Source organism: Oryza glaberrima, chromosome 2 (genome assembly GCF_000147395.1).
Source record: "Oryza glaberrima chromosome 2, OglaRS2, whole genome shotgun sequence".
NCBI classification, from domain to species: Eukaryota; Viridiplantae; Streptophyta; class Magnoliopsida; order Poales; family Poaceae; genus Oryza; species Oryza glaberrima.
This window is the reverse complement of record NC_068327.1, coordinates 11,749,275-11,768,853: the sequence shown is the minus strand read 5'-3', so window position 1 is coordinate 11,768,853 and position 19,579 is coordinate 11,749,275. Positions and strand designations below refer to the sequence as shown.

The window sequence follows — 19,579 nt, the reverse complement described above, 5'->3', positions numbered from 1 at the left end:
GAAGTCAGAAGATATATTAATTATGTCAGGAAGGAAGATATATACTCATGTTGCTGTCCTTGCTAGCTTAATACAAAATCCACTAAACCCTAAATTTAGGGACTACAAAGCAAAGTAATATATGGTCATATCATTTAACTTAATTGAACAAATAAATATAGTATTAAAGAAATCTTTGAATATTGTTTAATATTTAATTTCATATAAAGAACTTGCAAAAAGACCGATTATGCATTTATTTTTTTTCTTATTAGTATTACATTGATTTTATATTTATTTTAACTTGTCCTCGTAGTCCATTGGGGCATGCGATATATATTTGGCCCAAACAACGTGGGTCAGTTCAGAGACAGACGTGTTCTCGTGTTTTCTTGATATAGATCAATCGATCTCCATCTCTGCCTTTTCTTTTCTGGAAGGGCATCGGTCCATCCATAAGTTACGTGCGTCAGTTCCTGGAATACCTACATGGACACGTGTCAACAAAACATTGAAGGATGCAAACCAACCAATCAGCTGGCTGCAAACCAGCCAGCTTGACATAATTAGATTGTCTAAACGGACTCTTTCCTTGCACGACAATGCTTTGTAATCTAATTTGGGTCTGTTACGAGCCCAACTGTATCTGTATCGGCTCAAGTTTCGCCTCATCGGCTCAACCCAATCCGCCTCTATTTCCAGCTGATACAAGCTACAACCGATGCACAAATCTGCTTTAGTGTTTTATCTCCAAATCCAAATATATCTTACCAAATTTTACCATTAACATTGTCCTCCTATTAAGATTTTTTTTTTATGTAGTGAGTAGGCCACCAAGGAGACCAGGACAACACTTATCTTTAGGCTGAAACGACAACCTGAAAATTGATAGAATCAACGAATTTTTTTTTTACACAAATGACAGTTAAGCAAATCCCTAAAATATTACGGAACGAAAAGCAAACATAAAAGGGAAAATAACCACCAACAGAAGGAAATAAGGAGTCCTGGTTATCCTTGCCGTGATTTGGAAATAAGGGCTACGATTTCAGAGGATTCAGGGAGGCGAAGCCAACCTCCTCCTCCTCCGCCGCCGCCGCCGCCCACAACCCCAATCCCACCGAAGCTGGTCGTGGCCACTGCTCCGCTCTGCCCCCACTGACGCCGGCGCCGACGCTTCTCCACTCCTCCAGTCCTGGCTGTGCTGCTCGTGAGGAAGAACCGGAGGGCGGTGTGATTTTCTCAACTCATCTGCTCATCAGCTCTGCACATATAATGTCAAGACAGGAGATAAGAAATGGGAGATTAAGTTCAGAGTTTCAGAGTTGGGAAGGAAACTTCAGTTAAGTTTAGAAAAGATCAGAGCTAAGGGGAAAAGAAGAGGTGATACCCTTTCGCGAATATGTAAATTAGACGGAGGAGATCAAACTGGGACCACTGTAGTCGTTTTTGTCGTTGTCATTGCTTTTTTGGGGACAGAGGAAGATGCTCTGTTTCATGTGGTTGTTTAACTCTAGCTTTACAGCTGTGTAATAATATTTGTATGCTACTTATAGCGGCTATTAGCCCATAATGAAGCAGGAAATGAATCTACTATATCTTTGTCTTTAGGAGTAGCAGTAAAATTAGGGTTTTCTTCAGCGTTCTGAGTCTTACGGCGACCACCATCTTTACTGAATTTTCCTGAAGAATTCCCTACTCCTAATCCAATGTCCTGACAAAGGTATCAGAGCTTGAACAATCCTTGGCTCTTGGATCCATTCGGTGAGGGTTGGTGGAAGGAGGCGGTGAAATCCACTGTAAAATCCCCCCTGAGCTGTGGTGGATTCAATCCGGTGGCGAGGAAAAGATAGGCAACAGATTTGTTGAGCGAGGGTTGGTGAGCCATCTTTGTAGGTGTGCTCCTGTAAAATCTCCGGAGCTCCAATTCTGGGTCGGGCGGCGGTAGATCTGAGTGCAAGTGGTGAACAGGGAAGGGGGAAACTCCTAAACTGAACTTGCAAGGGAGGTTGATGGTAACCAAGACTCGGTCGAACGAGACAATTATTGATATGGAGGAGATGAACGAATTTCGAGTGGACATGGCTGCTCTGAAGAAGGAGGTGGCAGATCTCAAAGGGTTGAAGAATGAGGTAAAAGAAATCAAGGGGCTTTTGTTGGATCTCTGTAAGCGGAAGGAGGTTGAAGAGGCTGAGGTTACTGCTGCTGCGGCTGCTGCAACTACGGTTACTGGTACTACAGCTGCTGCTATGGGGACTGGAGCACAATCTTCTGCTATGGGTGCGGATGTGGCACAGACCAGCACACAAGCTAGAGGTAATCAACAGGGTCCTGAGTCCCAATTTGCTATTGAAGTGAACACTGTGAATCCAACTCTCCCAATGAATTAGTGGGTTTCTCCATTTACTCTGCCACAAAGGGTCAATGTGAGGGGGGTTCATACTTCTGCAGACACGGCTGGGACATCCATGCACACGACCCAAGGGGGAAATGTTCCACCTAACACCACAATTCCATTCGCTGATTTTACTTTCCAGCATTTCCAGCCACGGGTAGAAAGAGCTGGGGGGGTCAGTGAGTGTGTTTCAAGGGAATCCCAGAGTCCATGTGATTGATCAGCAAAGGAATGGGCATCATGGTCACTTTGTGGAGGGAAATCATTATGCAGAAGCTGTGATCAAGGGACCACGACTGGAGATATCTTTGTTTACTGGTGAGGACCCGGTAGATTGGTTAAAGCAATGTGAGAAGTTTTTTGAAATTACTGGAACTCCTGTAGACCAGTGGGTTAACTTGGCAGTGGCACATCTATATGGAAGAGCAGCTAAGTGGTTCAGAGGTGTTGGATTGCGTTGGCAGGTCATCACCTGGCCCCAGTGGTGTGCTATGGTGTGCACAAGGTTTTCTGCAGCCAATGTACACGAGGAAGTGGAACTATTTCAAAATGTAAAACAATATGGGCTGTCAGTGGAGCAATATACAGATAAATTTGAGGAGTATATGGACCTGGTAAGAAGGGATCATCCTTACTTACAGGAGCAATATTTCACTAGTTGTTTCATCAGTGGCTTAAGAGGAGAAATCAAACATGATGTGTGTGGGCAGAAACCTCAGGGATTGTTGGAGTCCTATTGGTATGCTAAGAACTATGAGAAGGCTGCAAATGCAAGAAAAACTGCTTCTAATTTTAATAGGAATAGGAATTTAAACCTGAATGCTGGCCCACCAGGTAGAAATGCAGGAAACAGAGCCAAGCAGAGGGGTGAGGTGGAGAAGAAAGAAGAAAGGAAGTGCTGGTTTTGCAAGGAGCCCTGGTTTCCTAGGCATCAGTGTAAGGTGAAAAATGCTCTTCATGCTTTGTTGGTAGAAAAGGAAGAACCAGAGGAGGAAGAGATGACTGTGGAGGATGTTACAGAAGAGGGACAACAAGTAGAAGGGATGGTTGCACAGCAAACCGAGGAAGCCAAAGAGGAGTTACTGAGTATCTCTTTAAATGCTATTGAAGGGACCAGTGGACTTGACACTTTTTCTGTCATACTGAAGTTCAATGGGAAGAAGGCAGTGGGGCTGATTGATAGTGGTAGCACCAGTACTTTTATGGACAATGAGTTTGCAATTAGAAACCAATGTCCTTTGATTCACACCAAAACCAAAAGGGTGGTAGTAGCTGGAGGTGGAGAATTGAGATATGAGATACAAGTTCCTGAAATAGTATATGACATACAAGGAGAACATTTTAGGAACTGCTTTAACTTACTGCCATTAAAGGGATATGATGTGATTTTAGGAGCAGATTGGATCTTTAGGTATAGCCCAATCACACTAGATTTAAAGAAGAGGGAGCTTGGGATAACTAAAGATGGGAGGAGAATAGAATTCCGAGATTTTACTAGGCCAGGGAAAAATATTCAAGTCAGTGGTAAGCAAGTGGATAAAATGTTGAGGAAAGGAGCTGTGGGATGTATACTGCAGGTGTGTGCTATTTCTGATGAAGAAAACTTTTCTAGAAGCATACCTGAGGAAATTCAGGAGGTACTCATGCAGTTCCCTGCAGTGTAACAAAAGCCAAAAGGACTACCCCCTAGAAGGAATTTTGATCACATTATCAATTTAAAAAAAAGGGGCAGAACCACCTAATCTCAGGCCATATAGAGTGCCACATTACCAGAAGGAGGCCAGGGAAGATATTGTATCTGAGTTGATCCAGTCTGAAGAAATCAAGGTGAGTGATAGCCCATACTCATCACCTGCAGTAATGGTAAGAAAAAGGGATGGTTCGTGGAGAATGTGCGTTGATTATCACCAGTTAAATGCTCAGACTATTAAGAACAAGTTCCCTATGCCTATAATTGAAGACCTACTAGATGAGCTGAATGGGGCTAAAATATTCTCTAAGCTAGATCTCAGGTCAGGATACCATCAAATTAGGATGGCTGAGAAAGACATCCCAAAGACAGCTTTCAGAACTCATTTGGGGCATTATGAGTATAATGTAATGCCATTTGGGTTAACGAATGCGCCGGCAACATTTCAGTCATTGATGAACCAGGTCCTAGCTCCTTACATCAGGAAATTTGTATTGGTGTTTTTCGATGATATTTTGATATACAGTAACAACAAAGAGGAACATCTGGGACATATTAGGTTGGTGATGCAAGCTTTAATGGAGAATCAGCTAGTGGTCAGACTGAAAAAGTGTGAGTTTGGCCTTAGCAAGGTGTCATACTTGGGCCATGTTATTTCTGAAGAAGGGGTTTCTACTGATCCAAAAAAAATCAGTGACATCAAACATCGAAACGCACCTACCAATGTAACTGAATTGAGGGCATTTCTAGGATTGTCTGGTTATTATAGAAGATTCATTAAAGGATATCATGAAATATGCAGACCATTACACAATATGTTAAAGAAGGATGGGTTCAGTTGGGGGCAGTCTCAACAGGAAGCTTTTGAGCTGTTAAAGGAGAAAATGTGTAGTAGTCCAGTCCTAGCTCTGCCAAACTTTGATCAGCCATTTGTAATTGAAGCTGATGCTTGTGGATATGGGATTGGGGCAGTTTTAATGCAGGGAGGAAGACCAATCTCTTATTATAGCAAAGCTTTGGGACCAAAGGCAGCCCAATCAATTTATGAAAAGAAAGCCATGGCAATACTAGAGGCATTGAAAAAGTGGAGACACTATGTGCTAGGGGGAAAGTTGGTGATTAAAACTGATTAGCAGAGTCTCAAAGGTTGGTTGAAGGAATACAACACAAGCTGTTATTGAAACTACTGGAGTACGATTACACTATTGAGTACAAGGTAGGAAAGGATAATTTAGTGGCAGATGGCCTATCTCAGAGTCCTAATCTCAAAGTAGGTGAGGATGAACAATGTTCAGCTGTGGCTGTAGTAATGAAGGAGATATTCAGGCACATAAGTTCTTGAGCATAATAGGAACTGAGGTAGATCCTACTGGCAATTACAGAATGGAGGCAGGGTTATTAAAATATCAAGGAAGAATTTATGTGGGAGAGAGTACTGACATTAGGCAGATGTTGTTACAAGCATATTATGTATCTGCATTTGGAGGTCACTCAGGAATCAGGGCTACTTATCACAGAATTAAAAAGTTGTTTTACTGGCCTGGTCTCAAGAAAGCAACAGAGAATTTTATCAGATCTTGTCCCATATGTCAAGTAACAAAAGCAGAACATGTACAAATTCCTGGGTTGCTGAATCCATTGGAAGTACCTGATATGGCCTAGACACATATCAGCATGGATTTCATAGAGGGTTTGCCTAAATCTAAAGGGAAGGATGTTATACTAGTTGTGGTGGATAGGTTGACGAAGTATGCCCATTTCTTAGCTCTATCTCATCCATTTACAGTTGAAGATGTGATTCAGGTGTTCACGGATAACATTCACAAACTCCCTGGAATGCCTGTGGCCATTGTGACCGATAGAGACAGAATCTTCACTAGCAAATTCTTTCAAGAGATTTTTAAGGCAAAGAGAGTACAACTCAGATTCAGTACGGCTTACCATCCTCAAACAGATGGCCAAACCGAAAGAGTCAATCAGTGCTTGGACTCATATTTGAGAAGTATGACCTTTCAAGAACCCCAACAGTGATTTACCTGGTTAGCTCTAGCTGAGTGGTGGTACAATACTACCTTTCGTACATCGATTCAGATGACTCCTTTCCAAGCTTTGTATGGGTATCCACCCCCACAAGTGAATGAATTTTCAATTCCATGCAATGTATCTCAAGAAGCAAGGGTTACCCTGAAAGAAAGAGCAGCCATTTTGCAGAAATTGAGGGATAGCATGGGTGAAGCTCAGAGAAGAATGAAACATTATGCCAATTTGAATAGGACTGAAAGAGTGTTGGAGGTTGGAGACATGGTGTACTTAAAGTTGCAGCCCTATAGACAAGCTGCGTTTGGCATTAGGGGATCACTGAAACTCAGGTCTAAATTCTATGGGCCATTCAAGGTTATTGAAAAGGTGGGGAAGGTTGCTTACAGGCTGCAATTACCTGAAGGAGCAGGAATCCATCCAGTGTTTGATGTGAGTCAATTGAAGAAACATTTAGGACAGCATGTTGTTCCTATGCCTAATTTGCCAGCAGTAGGTCCTAAGGGACAGATTAAGACTGAACCAGTCGCTGTGTTGCAAAGGCGCATGATTCCAAGAAACAATGAACCAGTAATTCAGTGCCTTATTCTTTGGCAGAACTTGACGCCGGCTGATGCGACCTGGGAGGATGCGACTTATATTCAGTCAGCTTTTCCTTCTTTTGAACCTTGAGGACAAGGTCCAACTTAACCGGGGGCAATTGTCAAGACAGGAGATGAGAAATGGGAGATTAAGTTCAGAGTTTCAGAGTTGGGAAGGAAACTTCAGTTAAGTTCAGAAAAGTTCAGAGCTAAGGGGAAAAGAAGAGGTGATACCGTTTCGCGAATATGTAAATCGGACGGAGGAGATTAAACTGGGACTACTGTAGTCATTTTTGTCGTTGTCATTGCTTTTTGGGGGACAGAGGAAGATGCTCTGTTTCATGTGGTTGTTTAACTCTAGCTTTACAGCTGTGTAATAATATTTGTAAGCTACTTATAGCGGCTATTAGCCCATAATGAAGCAGGAAATGAATCTACTATATCTTTGTCTTTAGGAGTAGGAGTAAAATTAGGGTTTTCTTCAGCGTTCGAGTCTTGCGGCGACCACCATCTTTACTGAATTTTCTTGAAGAATTCCCCACTCCTAATCCAATGTCCTACATATAACTAGGTAATTGACAAACGTACACACTCTGGAAACTTTAATATGCTTTGAGTTTACACACTCTGGAAACTTTAATATGCTTTGAGTTTCAGATTGCTGTGTACTCCCTCCGCCACTGAATATTTGACGCTTTGACGCCATTGACCTTTTTAAAGTATGTTTGACCGTTCGTCTTATTCAAGAACTTCTGTGAAATATGTAAAACTATATGCGTACATAAAACTATATTTAAGATTGAATCAAATGATAGAAAAAGAATTAATAATTACTTAAATTTTTTGAATAAGACGAACAGTCAAACATGTTTAAAAAAGTTAACGGCGTCAAATATTTAGTGATGGAGGGGTAATACGTATGTTTAGAACATGCATCTTGGCTGCAAATATGCTTGGATTTGCGATGTTCGTTCTGATAATGTAAGAATATTTTCTGTTTGTTAAGCTTTAACTGAACTTATACTGTATTCCTTGTTCAAATATCCTTCGATTGGTGCAAATACTTTCTACCCTGGATAATCTTTCGTGTGATTTTACTTAGATTTTAATATATACTTGTAATCGGTTTTAACTTTGGGCATCTATAAGAAACACAGCAAATTAACCTTTTAATTTCCATGTCAGTGTTCCACCACCAAAGTTGATAGCTCCCCTCCATAATGGCAATTGATTGCAACACTATCTCCTCTGCCATTGTCGCCGAAGCTGTGAGCGGGTCACACGTAATGAAGATTGATGGATACTCAAAAACCAAGCGCTGATCAAGAATGAAGAGTGTCTGTCATCTACCCCATTCAGCGTTGCTGGCTACACCTGGACCATCAGATACTATCCCAATGGTCAATCTACGGAGTGTAGAGAATACCTGTCGGTCAATCTACGGAGTGTAGAGAATACCTGTCGTTGTACCTGTTTCTGGACTCTTTTGCCAGGGACGGCAAGGCAACTTACAGCTTCAAACTGCTGGACAAGAATGGAAGACCATTGCTACTGAACAGCATCGCCAGCCCTATCAGAACCTTCAAACTTAGAGGTACCGGTTGGGGCTACCCAATGTTTATCAAGAGCAAGGATTTGAAAGCATCAGAATCTCTGAGAGACGACTCATTTTCCATCCGGTGCATTGTCACGGTCATGAAGCCCATTTGTAGCAAGGAAACCCCGGCCATGCCCAAGCCATCTGTGGAGGTTCCTCCAGGTGATCTGCACCAGCATCTGGGTGACTTGCTGAAGAACATGGATGGAGCAGACGTGACGTTCGACGTTCGCCAGGAGAGATTCTCGGCACATAAGTGCTTTCACGCCCGGAATTTCTATCCAAAATTCCAAACGCTTACATGTGTGTGAACCCTCGTCCAGGAATCAGCCGAGGCACACAATAACAAATTGATAATAGAGTACAATTATTACTCTAATTAATAAGCGAATAAAATGTCATTACAGAGGTAGATAGTTCCTCTCAATCAATAAAGATCTAAGCAGCGGAAAAATAAGATAAACGGCGCAGATGACTCCACTCCACAGGCAGCTTGACCAGAGCTACACCTAATCCTCCACACCATCAGCATCACTGTAGAACTCCTCCTCTGATGAATGATTGCAAGGTGAGTATATGACATACTCAGCAAGCCACGCAGCAAATATGCAAGTGCACAGGATAACAAAGGATGGCATAGTAGGGTTTCATTTGCATAAACAGTATTTAATAAACATTTCAGAATTTAATAAAACAGTTAAATAATTAAGGAATATTAAACCAACGCTATACAACATACCCTGTTGCATAGGCCCAACCATTCTGAACAACCATCCCGGCTGCACAGTTCTATCTCCAAACCAGGAATATACCATTCCAAACCAGGAGCTAATCCAATTATTACCAGTTATAGCATCTTTTATTATGGTGAGAAGTGTGAAACTAATCACGAAAGACATTGTTAGACTCGCCCATAACCGCGGGCACGGCTATTCGAATAGTTTTACTCTGGCCAGAGGTGTACCACTGTACCCACAAGACACAGCCCCACAACATGTCACCATGTGCCTCAATACCACCACGGTACCTTGGAAATGAGCTGTGACAGTACCCCTCGCACAACACCATCCACCACAGCGCACCATTCCTGGATCCTAATCAGCCCCTTATAAACAAGGCATGGACTCCCCAGCGACCCCCGTGGGCTTATCTCCGCCACTTCTCAGTCTGGTGCCCCGCAATGAACCATGTTATACAAAAGGTAAAGCCGTTGCCCACGCTGGCTTGTGGTTGGCACGGTTAATGTTTCACAACTGAAACTCGTGAACCGGTCTTTAATTGTCATGAGCACGACCAACAAAACCATGTGCTCACAACCCACCATTATCAAGTTTTAGTTGGCAATTTAATTAATTAACCAATCACGATTGACCATCGTGAACTATCATTAAGCCATCATTAAATAATAGTGAGTCATAAGTTATCCCAATAGTGTGCTAATGTTTCTAAGCATGGCTAAGCAATCATATCTAATATCTAGCTGAACCAATATATAAAGCCCAACTAGTCAAGTTATAATAACCCAAGGTATCAAGGAATAAAATAATCAAGAACAAAAGGGCTATAACAAACAATAGGTTAATTCCACCCAATGACATTTGAAAATAAATGCAATAGTTGAATAGAAACAATAGCTTTAAATGGGATCAACATGTTCAAAGGGTTGTTTGGGATCTGTGTGACTTGCCTTGCTGGCCTTGGAACTCCTCAAATTCTTCTCCTGCGAAAACGGACTCTCCGGAAACGTCGGAATCTAAACAGAAAAGAGCAAAAACACTAAAACAGCACATAAACAAGCATGAACAATACATGTGGATATTTTTAACATGTAGATATCAATTTTAGAAAAAATTAGAGACTTGAACCAACTAAATCCGAGCTAAGATGAATTAGTTATGAATTTTTAAAGATTAAATCAGATTAAAACACTTATATGGATTTTAATTGAATTATGACGCAATAATGAATTATTTTTGAAAAGGAAAAAGGGAATTATTGCGTCAGCGGCTAGGGTTCGCGGTGGACCGGGAGCACGGCGGCGGTTCACGAGATTGGACGGCCGAGATCCATCCATCAAAAGCGGACGGCCAAGATCCATCGGTCCACGACCGGGCCACGGGGAACGACGACGATGACGTCAGCGGTGACGTCACCACTAGCGGCGGCTCGGGCGTGCATGCTCGCCGGCGAACGACGGCGCGACGACGCGAACGGAGGGCACCTACGGGTAGCGGACGGCACGGCGAACTCACCGGTGACCAAAACGGCGGCGGAAGATCAACGGACGGCGACGGCGACGAGGAAGAAGCGGCGGCGACCTTCGGCTTGACGGCGACGGCGGTGCTCCGGCGGTCTACAGCAAGGGTGGAGGGGCGGACGAGGACAGCGACACGACGGCGACCACGACGGCGGTCTTCCCGAGCGACGGCGACGACTGGAGCGACGGCGGCGCACGGCTGGAGCGACGGCGACGACGGCGGCGCGAGGTCTCACAGGGCTAGGGCGCTACGGACGACGGTGGGCAAAGGCGTGGGTGGCGACGGGTAGCGGTAGGCTTGGGGGTCCTTTTATAGGGGTTGGAAGGCGGTGGCGAAGGCCCACGGCGACCGGCGACGCGAAGGAAAGTCTAGGGTTCGGAGGAGAGAGATCGGTCCGAATCGAACTCGAATCCACGGATTTCCAAACGAAATTAGCCGACGATTCCAAAGGAGAAAAGGTAGAGGAAATCCCGAAGATCATTTTCCCTCTACTGATTTCACCGGAGAAGGAAAGGCGCGAGCGAATTTGGAAGGAGACGACAGCGGCGCGGCGCTAGGGTTCGGGCGGCGGCCGACCGGAGGTAGACGAAGACTGACAGGTGGGCCCCACCTGCCAGCGGCAGCGAGCGCGCGCGCGGGTGGCTTGGCTTGACTTGGGCCGACTTGGGCCGAGGAGGAGAGAGAGAGGGTTTGGGCTGACTTTCGGCCCAAAGCCAAAAGAAGACTTTTAAAAACCTTTTTCAATTTAAATTATTCATGAAATGCAATTTCATTTATTAAAAATACTTCCTTAGCTCAAATAAATCCCAGAAAAATCTAGGAAGTATAGAATTAAGCAAAGTATTTAATGAAATTTTATCTGGCCCCATTTTATATTGGAATTTATTAATTAAAACTAGATCTTTTCTTCTAGACTTTTAAAATCGTTTCTAATAATTCCAATTTAGACAACAATTTATATACTTAGGATTTTTAGGGTGTGACAAGTGCGTGCTCGCTGCTCGATCATCCGTCTTCGAGGCAATGTTCTTTGGTGCTACGAGAGCGAAGCCCCGTAGGAGCAATATCAAAATTGAAGATATGGAAGCTGGCGTTTTCAGATCATTCCTACATTTCGTATACACTGACTTGCTGCCTGATACGTCGCAAGACGTGGTGATGGCTCAGCAACTACTTGTCGCGGCAGATCGGTACAATGTTGAGAGGCTGAAGCTAGTATGCGAGGAGAAGCTATCAGAGCACATTGACTCCAACATGGTGGCGACCAATCTGGCTCTAGCTGAGCAGCACAGATGTCATCAACTCAAGGAAGCTTGCTTCAAGTTCCTAATTGATTCTCCATCTAATATTGAAAGCATGGTGGGAAGTGATGGTTACGAGCATCTGAAAACCAGTTGCCCATCTGTTCTTAATGAGCTTGCTGCGAGATTGCTTCCTCATGAAATGAAAGCAGCAAAACAAATAACTATGGCTCTTAGGTAGTTTTCTTTTTTCTTTTTAACTTTTGAGTAATTCCATCTGTAAGGATGCCATGCATATCTTGAATATTTAGGGAAAACATAAATAAAGTTAATACAATTCCTTGATATTTGGGTTAATTTGATCCATATCATTACAAAAATGCCAAAGGTAATTTGTAACTATGCCATTGCTATACCTCTAAAATTGTATCCATACCATTTTATATGCATCAATCATGTTTTTAATTGTTCTTTTGCTACCGTATTTTTGGATGGACAAAAATACCCAGAAACGGATTGTTTCGCTTATATTTGCAAATGAAAAAACATTTGTGAATAGCACTTTTATACATGTTCTTAGCTATCTAAAAGCAAAGGATGAAAAATAAACTTCGATAAAAAAAATCCAAAATCAACTTTAAATTTAAGGTAAAAAAATTAAATTTTAGCTGAAGCATGAGCGAAAAGATGAGGCCCCCAATATGTATGTGGGACCCACACGTCAGTTCTCCATCTCTTCTCGTATCTTCTATCTTCTATCCACCTCGCTTCTCCTCTCCTGTCTTCTCTCCGGGCATGGGTGCATGGGGGCGTGGGGCAAAGAGGGTGGCAAGAGGGAAAAGCAAAGACAGTGGGTGGCGAGCCATGGCTGTCTGTGGGCGGCGAGAGGGCGAGGTGATGCCCACGGTGGCGGACGGGCATGGATGTGTGCGGACGGCAAGAGGGAAAGGCAGTGATGGCAAGTGGTGAGCCATGGCTGTCCGCATGCGGTGACAGGGCGAGGCGACGCCGGCGGTGGCGGACAATGGCTGTGTGCGGGCGGCGAGAGCACCGTTGTCGATGAGCTCTTCCTCCAAATCTTGTTCCTCCTCGTCAGCGATGCCCATGAAATCGGCAAGGAGTAGCTTGGGCTTGCCAGTAGGATGGGGAGTCTGCTTGGGGTGATTGGGCTCGTCGATGGCTTCATGCCCACGAGGCTACCGATTCACTAGCTCGGCGACCCCAGGGGAGGAGCATCTTCGGCACTCCTCAACCGAGATGGAGAAGCACAAGGTTGACGATGCGTCGTGGGAGGGGATCACCGGCGCACAGAGAGAGAGAGAGGGAGAGAGGGAGAGAGAGGGGAGAGGAGGGAGAGGAGGAAACCACCAGCCCCATCCTCGATGGTCCGAAGCCCTTGCCTCTCTCTTTATCGCACCATCCTTAGGTGGTGTTTGGATCCAGGGACTAAACTTTAATCCCTGTCACATCGAATGTTTGGATACTAATTTGGAGTATTAAACATAAACTACTTATAAAACTAATTACATAAATGAGAGCTAATTCGTGTGACAAATTTTTTAAGCCTAATTAATCCATAATTAGCATATGTTTATTGCAGCATCATATAGGCTAATCATGGATTAATTAGGCTCACTAGATTCGTCTCGCAAATTAGTCAAGAGTTATGGAATGTGTTTTGTCAATAGTCTATGTTTAATACTTATAAACATCTAATTCCTTGTTGGCTGGGAAGAAGAAGATAGGGTAGGCTAGGGGAATTTCGACCATACGAAAATACAGTACAGATAAAATGAGATAAAACAAGTCTTCTCAATTTCTTATTTTTATTTTCTGATGTTTTTTATTTTAAAATTTCCTCAATTTGATAATGTATTGAAACCGGGAAATATTATCATCTCTATTGGTGTTCTTTTGAGCCGCGCTCAGAATTTCAAACCAGGAAATATGCTCATGGCATCGCTGCTATCACCGGCGTCCTGCACATGGGCTGGGCCATAATCGGCCTATCCCCAGAGATATGATGGCCAGGGAATCATGGCTGGGCTTGCCAAATAAGGCCTAAATACATCAGAAAGAGAGAACTAAGAAATGAAACGAATTCACAGATACCTTGGCAATCGAGTTGGAGTCTCCTCGTGTAGCCAAACTTGAAATCCGCCATGCGATCGAGGATATGCATCTCGATTTACTCACTTAGTCCATAGTCTAATCCTATCATCAGCTCATCATTAATTTCGATCGAGGAAATGTATCGATCTTTCGACCGGTTTAACTTCTCAGTTCCCACCGCTACATTACTAAACATAAACAGTGGCACCGCAAAACATTTCCTCGTCTGCTAGTGTTCCACCATAACCCACTGCCCACCTCTCCACAATGGCAAACAACATTACCTCCTCTGCCATTGTCGCGGAAGTTGTGAGCGGGTCACATGTAGTCAAGATTGATGGATACTCGAGAGTGAAGCTGATGGAGAATGGCAAGTATGTGTCTTCTGTTCCATTCAGTGTTGGGGGTCATAGTTGGTTCATCAAATACTATCCCAATGGGAACAACACAGACAGTAAGGATTACCTGTCGGTTTTCCTGACTCTTGGTTCTGCTTGCGCCATGGCCATGAAGGCAAACTTCAGCTTTGTGTTGCTTGACAAGAATGGTAAATCATTGCAATCATACAGCCAATCGCACCCTTTACACACCTTCACGGGAAAAAGTTCAGATTTCGGCTACTCCAAGTTCTTGAAGAAAACTGATTAAATTAGAAGGCTCAGTACATCTTATGGACGACTCATTCTCCATCAAGATCGATGTAACTGTCATGAAGGATATCTATAGCAAAGAAACCACACAACAGCAGTTTGTGGTGGTTCCTCCAGGTGACCTGCACTAGCATCTGATCGACCTCCTCCTGAAGAACATGGACGGAACGGACGTGACATTCGACATTAGTCAGGACATATTCTCAGCGCACAAGTGCAAACTCGCTGCTCGTTCATCTGTCTTCAAGGCTGAGTTCTTTGGCGCCATGAGTGCCAAAGCCCGTAGGACCATCAAAATTGAAGATATGGAAGCTGGTGTGTTTAGATCACTACTGCATTTCATCTACACTGACGCTCTGCCTGAGATGGCTTTAGATGTTGTGATGACTCAACACTTGCTTGTCGCAGCAGATCGGTACAATGTAGAGAGGCTGAAGCTGATTTGCGAGGAGAAGCTGTCAAAGCACATTGACTCCAACATGGTGGCTACCACTTTGGCTCTAGCTGAGCAGCATAGCTGCCACGGATTGAAGGAAGCATGCTTCGAGTTCCTTAGTTCTGATGCCAATCTTGAGAGGATGAAGGCCAGTGAAGGTTATGAGCATTTGAAGGTTAGTTGCCCATCTGTTCTCAAGGAACTTATTGCGAGATTCATCTCTCCGGAAATGGAAGCTGCAAAGGAAATAACCATGGATCTTCAGTAAGTAGCTGGTGAAATTTAGTACAACTTTTGTTTGACTAGCTACTTCGATCACTAAGGATGCAATATCCTGAATGTTGTGGGACAACCATGTTGAATTTGTCCTCATGTCTAGTTTTGTCTACGACTTTCAATCTACCTAGTCTTTCCAATATTGAATCAACTGGTGGTTCTTCTTACCATTTTCTCTACTGAGTATTTCTATGTGTGGAATGATATATTTTTACTATGTTATCCTATCTGTAGATTATTTATGTTATTTTCTGAAATATACTAAAATGCTGTAATTGTAAATTGGTTAGATTTTCTTAGATCCGGGAGAATAGAAACTCTGCACCGCCATCCTCCGCCGTATTAGTTGTGAATACTTTGCTTGAAAGTTTTGTGACTTTGTGTTGAAAGTTTGGTTCATGAGTAGAAACTTGAAGATTTGGGTTGAAACTTTTGATAGTTTGTGTTATAATTTTGAGAATTAGAAGAAGGTAGATTTTGGGTTGAAATAAAGGGTTTTTGGTTGTTAGATGAACGCTTTGGATTTTGGACATGAAGTTTTGATTTCAAGTTCTAAGTTTTGTTGATTTGTTTAATGTTCTGGAGATCCAATAAAGATACCAGAAAAGGAAAGGAAATGGTGTTCTGCACCCATGGACGGATCTACAGTAGAAAGGCCGGTGTCAAGCGACACCGATAACTTACAGCAAAATCTATAGCGAAATTGCTTATCCATATGTTATAACACCATGATCTAAGCATAATTAGTATTATGACACCGATAGACACGTTATGACACCAATGAATCGATTTTCTAGATTCGCCACTGTCTGCACCAACTGTGATAAGGAAGCCAAACCACGAAACTTCTTTGCTGATTTATCTTCCTCTGTCCCACTATAGCCCCATGATATTGAAGTGTTGTATGCCTTTATACAACATACAACATTGCCCTAGAGAACCGTGTTTTGAAATGGGATGAAATGGTAAATGCACAATTGTTCTATAAAGGAAAAGTACTACCAGAAGAAGGAAATCAACAAGTCTTGATTATCCTCACCATTTATTGGAAAGGTAAGATCAACGATTTCTCAACAGCAAGGAGAATCATATATACAGGAGTTCCACTCCGGTGCTCCTTACTATGCACTATACCTATGGTAGAAAGTAATATAAACTATTGATCTCATTTGATTGAAGAGTTTTAGATCTACTTCTAACTACCACCACACTTAATTAATGGTAGTAGAATTGTGGAGGGTATTTTTGTGCAGGAAAATTATTCGTGGAGGGCATAATCGTCCTTTACACTCACTAACCCTTGCTGCACTTGGTTCATTTGCCATTATTAGAAGCAACGAAAAAAGAACTACATATCAACGAACCTTAATTCCTGGTGGCTAATCGACCTAATTAAGGCGATAAGAATAACCACACTTAACTATGAATCAAATCGCACCTTGGCCTGGTAACATCATATAAAACACTTACACACACACAACAACGCAAGAACCAAGAACTTGGATTGATCAAACATATTAGTATTAGCAGATAAATTTTGGTGTATGGCATCAAAGATCCTCCTAGTGGTGATCGGCGTCGCAGCCACCACGCATTCACGCTGCAATATTTCAATCTAATCTACAACTAATCTGTAGTACTATATTACTAATCAACCCTTTAAAATAAAGGGTTGAGATTATCTCTATGGTTAGTACGGAGGGCAAACGGCAGAGGATACGGAAGGGCACAGCCAAGCCAACCTTCACTCCGCCGCAGCCGTCGCCGTCGCCGTCGCCCCCCTCTCCCCACGTCGCACGTTGTTACTGCAGTGCTTTTCAGCCATCTGCTCGAAGCCCGGCGCCGGCGGGCGGCGCGCGGTGGCACGCCAGAACAATATTTAAGAAAGGTAACATACATTCTCGAATGTCTTGCTTTGTAGGAATCGTACCATATATGCTTGGTCTTTCAGAATTCAGATTGCTATGTCTAAAGAACAGGCATCTTGGCTTCAGATATCCTTCGATTTTCTATGCTCGTGATAGTTTGATGAGAACATGCATCTGGTTCAAGAAAAGTTGCTCGATCTGTACTTTGTTTGTTGAGGGGATTCTTTTTTATTTGGTACTAAGTACTCAAAATTCTTTAATTACCTGCATATACTCGACATAGGTACAAACTGAACTGCTGCCGTAAACACCAATCGTTGGGTGGATAATGGATTCATCTCTTGTATCGAAAGAATAGGCGAATTCTACTACATTCAATTGCTATGAATATCACATTCTATTTAGCGTCATATGCTACTTACTAAACGTTGCAATTTTTATATAAATTTTCTATATATGAATTTTTAAAAGTTGTTTAAAATTTATTTAACTTTATAATAGTTAATTTATTTATTGTACTCTTAAGACATGACTATACTGTTTATATTCCATTTATAGAAGAACATACCTTTAACAGGAACTTAATATATCGTAATAATAGTTTATTATGTTATCTGAATATATATATTGTGCTAGAGAGAAGTATTTTATAGTGTTGTGTTGTTACTACCTTTACATATACATTGCCATTAATCAATTCCAGTTAATTATTCATGTGAGGAATCAACGTAATGAATTAGCAGCTTCCTGCTTGGTTTTATCTACCGTGAACTCTCTTGATAAATATTACTATTTTTAAATACTATTCATTGTACATATATTAAGTATAAGTAACTTCTTACGGGTGGATTTTCATGGTCGTACAACATGCCACTTAGTAGATAGTACATTTGAATACCTTTGAATCACGGTGAGCCCGCCTCTTGTTGAGGGACTTTTTTATTCAGTAAACTACTCAAAATTCTTTACTTACTTATATTCTGACATAGGTACAACTGAACTGCTGCTGCTGTAAACACCATAGCTGATAGCTCACCTCCAGAATGGCAAACCATTGCAACAACACCTCCTCTGTCACGGTGGCTGAAGTTGCAAGAGGGTCGCATGTAATCAAGATTGATGGATACTTAAGGACCAAGGAGCTGATGGAGAACGGCAAGTATGTTTCATCTATCCCATTCAGTGTTGGAGGTCATAGCTGGTTCATCACATACTTCCCCAATGGAGTTAACACAGAGAGTAAGGATTACCTGTCGGTTTTTCTGACCCTTGATTCTGCTTGCGCCGGGGGCGTGAAGGCAACCTTCAGCTTTGCATTGCTAGTCAAGAATGGTAGATCAGTGCAATTATACAGCAAATTGTACCCTTTACACACCTTCACGGAAAAAGGTTCAGATTGGGGCCACTCTAAGTTCATGAAGAAAACTGATTTGGAACGCTCAGTACATCTGAGCAACGATTCATTCTCCATCATGTGCGATTTGACTGTCATGAAGGATATCTGTAGCAAAGAAACCACACAAAAGCAGTTTGTGGTGGTTCCTCCTAGTGACCTGCACCAGCATCTGGGAGACCTCCTCTTGAAGAACATGGATGGTACGGACGTGACGTTCAACGTTGGTCAGGATATATTCTCAGCACACAAGTGCATACTCGCTGCTCGTTCATCTGTCTTCAGAGCTGAGTTCTTTGGCGCCATGAGTGCCAAAGCCCGTAGGACCATCAAAATTGAAGATATAGAAGCTGGGGTGTTCAGAGCATTGTTGCATTTCATCTACACTGACTCACTGCCTGAGACTGCTCAAGATATTGTGATGGCTCAGCACCTAGTTGTGGCAGCAGATCGGTACAATGTCGGGAGGCTGAAGCTGATATGTGAGGAGAAGCTATCAAAGCACATTGACTCCAACATGGTGGCTACCACTTTGGCCCTAGCTGAGCAGCACAGTTGCTATGGACTCAAGGAAGCTTGCTTTGAGTTCCTTGCTTCTCACTCCAATCTTGAGAGGATGATGGCCAGTGATGATTATGAGCATCTGAAAATCAGTTGCCCATCTGTTCTCATGGAGCTTGTTGCGAGGTTCCTCCCTCAGCAAGAGAAATAACCCTGGCTCGTCAGTAAGTAGTTTGTGAACTTTACTTTTGTTTGACTAGCTAGTTTGATCTCTGATGACCTTATGTTTGGTATTGAAAGTTTCTGATGACCTTATGTTTGGTCTTGAAAGTTTGGATACAACTAAGCTAAGGGTGCAATGTCCTGAAAGTTTTGGTACAACTAAGTTAAAGTTAATGTCCTGATGACCTAGTCTATCTTCTGAAAACAACTGGTTCTTGTAGGACGAGAACAAGAACCAGTTGTTATTAGAAGATACTAGCTAGTTGTCTTATCTATGTTATTTTCTGAGAGATACTAGCTAGTATAATTGTAAAATTAGGCCGACCGGCCGGCAAAAACTCCT

At 42.6% G+C, this 19,579-nt stretch overlaps 1 protein-coding gene, 1 long non-coding RNA gene and 1 pseudogene across 2 annotated transcripts; all 3 read left to right on the top strand.

Moving 5' to 3' along the window:
• The first annotated feature begins 959 nt into the window (after window positions 1-959).
• LOC127762752 (uncharacterized) lies at window positions 960-7,119 on the top strand. Its single transcript, XR_008015561.1, has 2 exons — window positions 960-1,362; window positions 6,910-7,119. It is a non-coding gene; the product is annotated as an uncharacterized LOC127762752 (long non-coding RNA).
• A 527-nt stretch (window positions 7,120-7,646) lies between these two features.
• LOC127762504 (BTB/POZ and MATH domain-containing protein 2-like) lies at window positions 7,647-12,019 on the top strand. Its single transcript, XM_052287018.1, has 3 exons — window positions 7,647-7,663; window positions 8,176-8,441; window positions 11,514-12,019. The coding sequence occupies exons 1-3, from the start codon at window positions 7,647-7,649 to the stop codon at window positions 12,017-12,019; spliced, it is 789 nt and encodes a 262-aa protein (XP_052142978.1).
• Window positions 12,020-14,157: 2,138 nt separating this feature from the next.
• On the top strand, window positions 14,158-19,341 carry LOC127764157 (uncharacterized; annotated as a pseudogene).
• Window positions 19,342-19,579: the final 238 nt, after the last annotated feature.